At 50.1% G+C, this 10727-nt stretch overlaps 1 protein-coding gene across 1 annotated transcript; it reads left to right on the forward strand.

Annotated features, from left to right (window-relative positions):
• Window positions 1–7297: 7297 nt before the first annotated feature.
• On the forward strand, window positions 7298–10491 carry LOC125514867 (G-type lectin S-receptor-like serine/threonine-protein kinase At5g35370). The gene has a single exon (XM_048680235.1). It carries the CDS (start codon window positions 7561–7563, stop codon window positions 10219–10221), a length of 2661 nt encoding a protein of 886 aa, XP_048536192.1. The 5' UTR covers window positions 7298–7560; the 3' UTR covers window positions 10222–10491.
• Window positions 10492–10727: the final 236 nt, after the last annotated feature.

Here is a 10727-nt window from a genome sequence, read left to right on the forward strand (position 1 = left end):
ACTTCCTTCACAAGATGGTGAGCTTGACATGCATGAGGACCCAGGTACTAACAATAACCTCTCTAGTCATGTTGCTCCTATTAGCACCATCAGGCAAAGTGATAATCAATTATCTATCCTTGCTCCTGAAAATGATCTACCTATTGCTATGAGGAAACCTACAAGAAATCGAAACATTCCTGGACACCTCAAAGATTATAAACATGATATAGCTAATTTCATTTCCTATGAATATTGCACTCCACCCTTCAAAAGCTTTATTGCCTCTTTAGACTCTGTTTCCATACCATCAAACTGGAAAATAGCTATAGAGGACCCAAACTGGAAGGGAGCAATGCTTGATGAGATGAAAGCCTTGGAGAAGAATGAGACTTGGGAGCTTGTGGATCTACCACCAGGTAAGCAACCAGTAGGATGTAAGTGGGTATTCACTATTAAACACACCCCTGAGGGAAAGGTGGATAGGTATAAAGCCCGGCTCGTGGCAAAAGGCTACACACAAACATATGGAATCGATTATGAAGAGACCTTTGCACCTGTGGCGAAGATGAATTCAGTAAGGACACTTATATCATGTGCTGCAAACCTTGATTGGGATATTTACCAGATGGATGTGAAGAATGATTTCCTTCATGGTGATCTCCAAGAAGAAGTATACATGCATATACCGCCTGGATTTGAGTCAAGTAAAACTGTTGGAAAGGTATTGCACCTACATCGTTCTTTATATGGCTTAAAGCAATCACCACGTGCTTGGTTTGATCGGTTTAGACATGCCATGCTAAAAAGGGGTTATTTTCAAAGTAATGCTGACCATACACTATTTTATAAGCATATTAATGGCAAGGTTGCAATCTTGATAGTGTATGTCGATGACATTGTGATTACTGGAGATGATTCCAAGGAAGTTGCAGAGCTGAAGTATCATCTTGCACATGAGTTTGAAGTGAAGGACTTGGGACAATTAAGATATTTTCTTGGTATAGAGGTCTCACGAGGGTCGAAGGGTATTTTTCTCTCACAACGAAAATATATCTTGGATCTGCTCAAGGAAACTGGTATGCTTGGTTGTCGACCTGCTGCTACACCTATTGAGCAAAATCATCGGTTATGTAGTGATGTTGGGACACCAGTGGATCGAGAGCGCTACCAGAGACTAGTTGGAAAGTTAATATATTTATCTCATACCCGTCCAGATATTGCCTTTGCTGTGAGTATAGTTAGCCAATACATGCATGACCCAAAATCAACTCATATGGAGGCTGTAAATAAGATCCTACGGTATCTTAAAGGGTGCCCAGGAAAAGGCCTCTTATATACCAAACAAGGGGACTTGCAAGTTGAGTGTTATACCGATGCTGATTGGGCTGGTTCCCTAGATGATAGGCGCTCAGCATCTGGTTACTGTGCATTTGTTGGTGGAAACCTAGTTTCATGGCGAAGTAAAAAGCAAAGTGTGGTGGCTCGGTCTACCGCAGAAGCTGAGTTTAGATCTATGGCTCATGGCATATGTGAGTTATTATGGTTGCAGATCCTCCTAGCAGAGCTGCGGTTGTACAAGTACAAACCTCTGATGTTGTACTCTGACAACAAAGCTGCCATTGATATTGCAAATAACCCTGTTCAGCATGACCGAACCAAGCACATAGAGATTGATCGTCATTTCATCAAGGAGAAGCTCGATAGAGGGATAATTTGCCTACCATATGTAACTTCAGCCAGTCAAGTAGCAGATATACTTACAAAAGGACTCCCGGAAAAAACTTTTTTCATGTTTTGTACCAAGATGGGTATGTACGACATATTCTCCCCATCTTAAGGGGGAGTGTTGGTGTATAAATAATGTAATTAGAGGACTTCGTTGGGTTTAAAATGTAAAGTGTATAAACAAAATATAACTCAGAACAGAGAGACTGGATCGGTGAGGAACGATTCAGAATTCCCCCAAATCCTCTTCGTGCCATCTCCAATCCCTAGCCCAAATCTTACAAATCCCACATGATCTTCATCAATTAGGCATGCTCTTATTTTCAATGTGTTTTAACCGTCACATGATCTTATTTTCTATTGCTAAATCCACACAAATGCCCTTTGTTTCGGTCGTTATGCGCTCTTGTTTCCACGGGAGAATCAGAATCAAACACTACGTAGTTTGATCTCCCCCCAGACCGGAATCATGAGAAGCCACAAGTATTTTATAATGTGTCTGGCCAGCACAAGATGACGCCGCGCACCAGCAGCAGATGAAGCTCCCCTCCCCTGATACGACTCCCCCGCCAGTTCGCCCCGGGTTGTTGGGCACGACGACTGTGCCGAGCCACTGAACCTGCGGGGTTGGGTTGCGCGAACGGACGCCACCACCGCCGGTTACACAAGCCAAGCGTATCTCGCGTGAGATCACGGGGGAGGCTGGGGCTGGCCAGTCGTGGGCCGGCGCCGCCGCGAGAGGAGACGTGCGCGTGCATCATGCATGAGTCATGCAGCAAGAAACCGGCGCCCGCCAGAACAGTAGCAGCCGGCTGCATGTAAACGCGTAGGGCGATATGGCATTTTGTTAAATAAATTAATAAAGTACGTATACGCAAAGGAGAGTGTCGATGGTACGGACGGGCTCGCACGCTCCTGATAGCTGGACGAACGATTGGACGACGCGTTGCAGGCTGTATTCAATGCGAGCGTATGGCTAACAGGCCGAGTACGCCTGCACAAACGGTGGATTTCTGCGGCGGAGGCGTGTAAAATAACGTGCAATTAACGACCGACCATTATGCTGTTCCATTGGCACAGGTCTTTTCGCACGGTACAGAACAATGTCCGTTAGCTGCGCCACTGTTGATTAGATTATGCTACAGCTCTCTATTTGTTCACCTGGATGACTGGTCAACCTTGTGTTTGCTTCTATTATTTCTGTCAAGTCCCATAAACCAGCCCATCCAGAAAAAAAAAACTACCCACTTCTGTAAAGTGCGCAATTTTTCCATCATATCACGCTCTCGATCAAGGTCCAGCTGCTAAAAAGATTTCCTTTTACTTGGCTTGCTCCAATGATCTTTGCTTCGATTTTAAACCGCTTGTTTATTTCGAAAAGGTACAGAGAGATTTTTTTTTCAAACAACCAAATAATTAAAAAAAATCTATGTGTTCAACGTCTCATGCAAATGCTATCTACCAATTTGTAGGGAAAAAGACTAAACATTTTTTCACGGGGAAAAAAAGAACACCAACTATCATCACAAAATGTCACACTAAAATTGTTTTCTTCACTACAAAACACTAGTGCTCCATTTTGCATGAAAAAAATTTATCGATGCTTGCACCACTAACACGGAAATCTATAAAAATAAGTCGGAATTTATTGAAACCATTTAGACCATTTTTCCACCAAGTAACACGTGAGCCAAAACGCCATAAGCAAGGGATTTGCTGGGTCTGTGCCGCCGCGTTGTCACGTTCCTACAGAAACACTTATGGCCGCCTTGTTATCTTTTTTTACCCGTGTTGACATACTGTATCTGCTAAAAACAATCTTCATGACTAAATTGAAAACATGGCCACTAATACGCTGGCAGTAGTTGATACACTATTGAACTTCAACCAAACACTTCCTCAAACGGCCCCTCGTACGAGTATAAAATTAAAAATTAAAAATGATGTTCTCAAACCGGCCGTTGGTGGGTCCCAAAATGTTTTCTTAAACTCTGATGTTCCTTTGATCACCCAGATCGTAGAATAGTCAATGCATGCCTCCATGCCGCGGCCGACTCCATACTCCGGTACATATTGTTCCGTACATATTGATGTAGAACAGTGAACAAACGGCCTGCAGGAAACAGTAACATCCACGACCTCCATCGGTGTCTCCTGCTGTCGCGTACGTGCATTAAATATCCCTTGTACGCCAGCTGTATTACCACACACGTCCCGTATCTATATGCGAACGAACGCTTGACGATACCGTGAGCGCACGAGCTCGTCCACGCTAACGGATTTTCGTACGCAAAGGCTCTTGCGTGCGTCGTAGGTGTCACCGATCGGGAGATAATGTATTTGGCATGTGAAGAAGGAAGGGCATCGGCCGGCCGGCCCTGCCTCGCCTTCAACCGGCAATCATGATTCATGAAGATCGATTTGATTTATCTCCCCAAGGCCCAGAACCAGAAGTTTGACGTATTAAAAATGATGAACGAACGGACGTAAACAAAGCATGGTAGCGAGTCTAAAATGTGATGATACATTTGTGCTTTGGTCCGGCTTAAGGAAACCCAAAAAAAAAAAATTCTCTAAAAAAACCCAACAAAAGCTTAACCTAGTTGTGTGCGTGGGTGTGTGTGCCCACCAAGTCCTATTATTAGACTATGTTGCATGGCAGTTTACAAAGACGGATAGATTCAGTGTAAGGTCTGCTTATTATGCTGAGTGAGTGGGAGGATCAGTACAGAGCAAAAATTGGCTCTAATGGAGGACAGTCAAGTAGCCTGAACCATCCTGTGTGGAAGAAAATCGGGAGCCTTAAGATGCCAGGTAAGGTCAAAATATTTATTTGGAGATGCCTTCATAATTCTATCCCTTTCCGGAGCACGTTAGCAAATCGCCACATCCCTATATATGACCAATGCCCATGGTGTCAAGGTGCAGCCGAAGATGTAAGACATGCTATGTTTACATGCAGCAAAACAAAGATGATATGGAGGGAACTCGACCTAAATGAAATAATAGATGAGGCAGCTTTGGTGGACCGATCGAGCGCTGTAGTCCTTGAGTTCCTGCTTTGTGATACTAAATTTCAGAAAACATATGATGGAGTAGTGGATATTCCGGAGATTGTTGCGGCTACATGCTGGTACGTATGGTGGCAAAGGAGAGAGATGGTGAGGGGAGAACAAGTTCAGTCTCCACCCCGAACTGCTCTATGTTTGCTGACTCTAACTCTAAATTTTGTGCGTGCATCTAAACAAACCAGCCAGGTAACTCACTTGAATGAATGGAGAAAGCCATTGTCAGATTTTCAAGCTTTGAACGTGGATGCATCCTTTTCTGTGGAAGATGGCCTAGGAGCTTGTGGAGCTGTGGTGAGGGATCACAACAGTGGATTCATTGGAGCTTGTACAACACCGATGGAGCATGTCCCTGATGTGGTTTCCGCAGAGGCTGAGGCAATGAGACAAGGTCTATTATTTTTGCAAAGCCTAGGGTGCAGCAAGGTCCTTATACAATCTGATGACGTTATTGTGGTGGACGCACTGAAAAATAATGAAGGCCATTCATTGGTTGCTGCTCCAATTCTTAATGATTGTCGAGTGTTACTGAAAGAATTCGGGAAGGTCTACTTAGATTTCTGTAATAGAGTCGAATTGTGTTGTTCATGAGCTAGCTAGTTCCGGGAGAGGTAATCCACCAACTGTGTGGTCGGATAACCCCCCAAATTTTCTTTTGAAGTTTTTAGCAGATGATGTAAGTGTTATCTAAATTAATAAAGCTAGCCATGAAGGCCTTCCCCTAAAAAAAGTCCTACTATTAGACAAATTCAACATTTTGAGCACATTAGGCGGTCTACTTTGTTGGGTTATTAGCAGTATAGTACTCCCCCATTTCCGCTTTAGAGGGCTTATCTCAATCTATTCAATATGTTTGATGTGCAAGCTAATATGGTAATAGGCTTTTAAATCAACTTTTAAGATTCGTGGAAACTTTTAAGGGGGGGTGTATTGAAGCAAAACTCCCAATTCACTTGTTAAGGAAACAACTGTCAAATGAAAAAAAACCTTTGACCTCTTCTTTTTTATCGTCCCTCGTCGTGAAAGAAGAGCACGACGAAAAATATGGGGTGCAATCTATTTTTGCATTACTTCATTCAAAGAATTTCAAAGGGTTAACCGTGTTTCGATGAAAATAGTTTAATGCTAGACAATGGAGGCTAAAAGTTTTGATGGGTTGGTTAACTATGCATTGCCAGCTAAGGGGATTAGAGATTTAAGACCATATTAAAAGAAATGAGCTATGGTTAAAAAGGGTTAAGTTAATGCCCCGCCTAAGATATAAAGAAGAAAGGAGTACGATAGGTGGCAGTTAGCCGGGCAGATCTTCGAGCTTACCACATCCTCGACCCTCCAATCTCGTTTGAAATAATTCCACCATATCGGCAGCCTCTTTGATTCACAAGACTTGTAAAATAAAAAAACATAATTGGAAAATACATGAATTGTCATCTTGAGCAGTGCATTATTAGTATGTGCGTTCGATTGTGCGCATAAAAACGTAGGATTCTTCATATGAGGTTAAAGTGCATGAAAATTTGCATATGAAACTAGTACAAATTGAATCCTAAGAAAAAAAAACTATGTATCCTAATCCTACGAATCGAATAACTGACACATTTTTCCCCGCAAGGACCAGAAACCTCAGGAATCCCTTGAGCTGGTGTGTCTGGACTCGCTCAAACCTTCCATATGTTTTGTATCGATTTGTCAAATTTCGAATGTCCGTCCCGCTGCCCATTGTCCGCAGACATTTGGCAACTCCCGTTGGATGACAAAAAAAAAATGTCCGGGCCATCCAATCCAAACACTTAGGTGCGATTTGGTGATCCATGTTGGTGAGTCGCCATTAAATCTATGGTAGTGCGAACTGGCGAACATTCGCTCGGAAGAACTTGCCAGAAAATGCATTCACAACCGTTTGATCGAGATCAATCGGCGACAGTTTTTTAAAATTTGCCTTCTCTATCGTGAATTGTGGCCTCCAAGCCAAGAGGGTGCTATATAAATGTAATGTTATGTGCCATGCTGCCCATAGTTGGTCGGCTAACGTACATAGTTTTAGAAGACCACATTTTCTATTGTTGCGCTGTCTCCGAGTTTTAAGCAAACCAGTTCAAAAGGTTATTTGATCACTCGTCCGAGCTTTTCCAAGGTAAGAGCATCTCCAACAGGCGTCTAAAAAGAGCTCCGCGCACTAAAATTTTGTTTTTTTAGGCGCCGCACTGTAGCGCTAAAAGTTTTTAGGCGCGCGCTAAAAAACATCACGCGCATCATATTTTGGGCTCCGGATTACGCGCGCTTCACAATTTGTACTGTGTGTTTTTTGTGCGCGTGTTTTTGGGTGTCTGCAAAAGCGATGTTGGCCCCGACGCACTAAATATGCTAAAGTGACGTGCTATGATTTTTATTGGACGTTAAATTTTTGTGCGGCCGTTGAAGATACTCTAAGGGAAAAGACAAAAGAGACGGGCATGCTGTGCTGCTAGGACATGACTGGACTGGACGGATCCGAACATAAACTCACATAGAATATGCAGTGATCATATGCTAATTAATACTCCAGCAGTCCACTAATCTCCATTCTCCAAGCTCGGACTAAACAATCCGCGCAAGAGGCGAGCGCCACGTTCAAACTCCACGGTAGCAGGTCGTCGTCCATTGGCATCTTGATTATTTTGCGCGCGCCCAGATCCCGGCGCGGCCAATGGCGCCCCTCCGGCCCGCCCGGGTCAACTCCCCCCGCCTCCATGCCATCGTCACGTCGACTCCGGCGCCCCCATGAGCCGACCGCTTCGCCTTGGCCATGGGGAGACCCTCGCCGATCCGCCCACACCTCCTCCTCGTCCTCCTCCTCGGCGTCCTTCGCAGCGACGCCGGCACGGTCCGGACGGAGCTCGTCACGCCGGACTTCGCGGCGTCGTACCTCCTCTTCATCGACACCCTCGGCGTGTTCCTCCGCTCCAGCAGCGGCGCCTTCGAGGCCGCGGTGCACGGCCCGGCGGGGCAGCAGGACCGCTACTACCTCGCCGTGCTGCACGCGCCGTCCGGGACCTGCGTCTGGGCCGCCAACCGCGCGGCCCCCATCACCGACCGCGCCGCGCCGTTCCGCCTCTCGTCGGCGGGCGTCTCCGCTGAGGACGCCAACGGGACCGTCGTCTGGTCCACGCCCCCGTTCGCGTCCCCCGTGGCCGCGCTCCGCCTGGCCGATTCCGGGAATCTCGCGCTGCTCGACGGGCAGAATGGCACGCTCTGGCAGTCCTTCGACCGCCCCACGGACTCGCTCGTGTCGTCGCAGCGGCTCCCCGCCGGCGGGTTCCTGGCGTCGGCTGTGTCGGCCTCGGACCTGGCCGAGGGGGACTACAGCCTCAACGTCACCGCGGCCGACGCCGTTCTCACATGGATGGGGTCGTCCCTGTACTGGCGGCTGTCCAACGACGCCATCTCAATCAAGGACCGCGAAGGCACGGTCGCGTACATGGCCGTGAACGGCACAGGGCTATACCTTCTAGCCGCGGACGACACCGTCATCGTCCAGGCGACGATGCCACCTGCCGGCCTACGCATCGTCCAGCTGGGCGTGGATGGGAAGCTTCAAATCTCTAGCTTCGCGTCGGCGAACTCGTCGTCGTCGCCCATGGACGGCGGCATCGTGGCGCCGAGCAGGGGATGCGCTCTTCCGCTCTCGTGTGGCGCGCTCGGCCTCTGCACGCCCGACGGCAACGCGTCAATCTGCACGTGCCCGCCGCCGTTCCCCACGGCGCACGACGACGGCTGCGCGCCGTCCGTTGGCTCCACATTGCTGCCCGACGGCTATTGCGGCGGCAGGTCGGCGACCTCGTATCTCAGCCTCGGGAGTGGCATTGCGTACTACGCCAACAAGTTCTCGCCGCCGGCCATGGCCGGCTCCAACGCGTCGTCGTGCCAGGCACTCTGCAGCAGCAACTGCTCCTGCCTCGGCTACTTGTACGACTCCTCCTCCTTGTCTTGCTACTTGGCGCAACACCAGCTTGCTTCCTTCATCAACACCAACGCGAGCAACGGCGCCGGCATGTCCGGCTACATCAAGGTGCAGAGCTCGCCAAGGTCGTCGTCGGACAGCTCGTCTTCCAACAAGACACTCATCGCCATCCTGCTCCCTACCATCATCGCATTTCTGCTCGTCGTCGTCGTCGGCGCGTTCGTCATCGCGTCACGGCGACGTAAGGACGAGCAGCGCGTGGGGAGGCGCGCTTCGCGGTCCAGGGACGTGCAGCTCCGGCGGCAGCGCTCGCCGGGGTCAGCCTCGGCGCACCTCGTGCGCGATCTGGACAACGACGACGACGGCGATGACGACATCGTCATCCCCGGCCTCCCCACCAGGTTCACGCACGACGAGATCGAGGCCATGACCAACAGCTACCGCACCAAGATCGGCGCCGGCGGGTTCGGGGCCGTGTACAAGGGCGAGCTCCCGGACGGCTCGCTGGTGGCTGTGAAGAAGATCGAAGGCGTCGGGACGCAGGGGAAGCGCGAGTTCATGACGGAGATCGCCGTGATCGGCAACATCCACCACGTCAACCTGGTCCGCCTCCGGGGATTCTGCACCGAGGGCCACCGCCGGCTGCTGGTGTACGAGTACATGAACCGCGGCTCCCTCGACCGGCCCCTGTTCCGGCCGGCGGGCCCTCTGCTCGAGTGGAAGGAGCGGGTGGACATCGCCATCGGCGCGGCGAGGGGGCTCGCCTACCTCCACTTCGGGTGCAACCAGAGGATCATCCACTGCGACGTGAAGCCGGAGAACATCCTGCTCGCCGACGGCGGGCAGGTGAAGATCGCCGACTTCGGGCTCGCCAAGTTCCTGACCCCGGAGCAGTCCGGGCTGTTCACGACGATGCGGGGCACGCGCGGGTACCTGGCGCCGGAGTGGCTGACCAACACGGCCATCACGGACCGCACCGACGTGTACGGCTTCGGCATGGTGCTCCTGGAGCTGGTGCACGGCCGCAAGAACCGCAGCGAGCACGTGAGCGACGGCGGCGGCGAGGACTCCAACTCCTCGAACGGCACGGCGGGCGGCTCGTCGCGCGGCGGGAGGAACGACTACTTCCCGCTGGTGGCGCTGGAGGGGCACGAGGGCGGGCGGTACGCGGAGCTGGCGGACCCGCGGCTGGAGGGGCGGGTGGTGGGCAAGGAGGTGGAGAGGATGGTGAAGGTGGCGCTGTGCTGCCTGCACGAGGACCCGCACACGCGGCCGAGCATGGCGGTGGTGGCCGGCATGCTGGAGGGCACCATGGAGCTGGGCGAGCCGCGCGCGCAGGCGCTCGGGTTCCTCCGGCTGTACGGCCGGGGGTTCGCCGGGCCCTCCGAGGGCAACGTCATGAAGCAGGCGATGGTGGGCGATCGCACCCGGTCGGAGACGACGATGACGACGATGAGCGGGTGGCCGTCGTACATGTCCTCGTCGCAGCTGTCCGGCGCGAGATAGCGCCATGGGCACGGTGCTCCTGTGCTAGAGGTTGTACTCCACTTGATCATTTTGGTTGATTCCTTGGTAGAACAGAGGTGGATTGGTCTGTGAGATCTTCATCTGTATCTCTGCAGTTTTGCTGTATTGTGCTCTTTGTCGTCAGTTTTTCATTCAGAGTAGATGGAAATATGGATCAGGAAGAGAATTCGAACGAAGATGGAATGGGGTTTAGCTAATTCTTGGTTGTCTTTCTGCTCTCCAAATATTGGAAGAACATCTTGTATGCTGCAAAAGAGATTGTCCATAATTTTTTCCCTCGGCTGCTTGATGGATGAACTTAAGTTTATTGGGCGGTCCATATGGCTTGGCTTGTCTCTGTGGATTTGACGGTGGATTTGACGGTGCTCATGCGCTTCAGCCGAGGTGCTCTCGTTAGGGGTTTCCTTGCGATGTCAATGTGGAGGTTGATTGTCGTTCCATGTTTGGTATGTTTCTCGGGCTGGGGTTGCATGTTGTGTGAATAG

The sequence above is a fragment of the Triticum urartu genome, chromosome 6 (genome assembly GCF_003073215.2).
Source record: "Triticum urartu cultivar G1812 chromosome 6, Tu2.1, whole genome shotgun sequence".
NCBI lineage: Eukaryota > Viridiplantae > Streptophyta > Magnoliopsida > Poales > Poaceae > Triticum > Triticum urartu.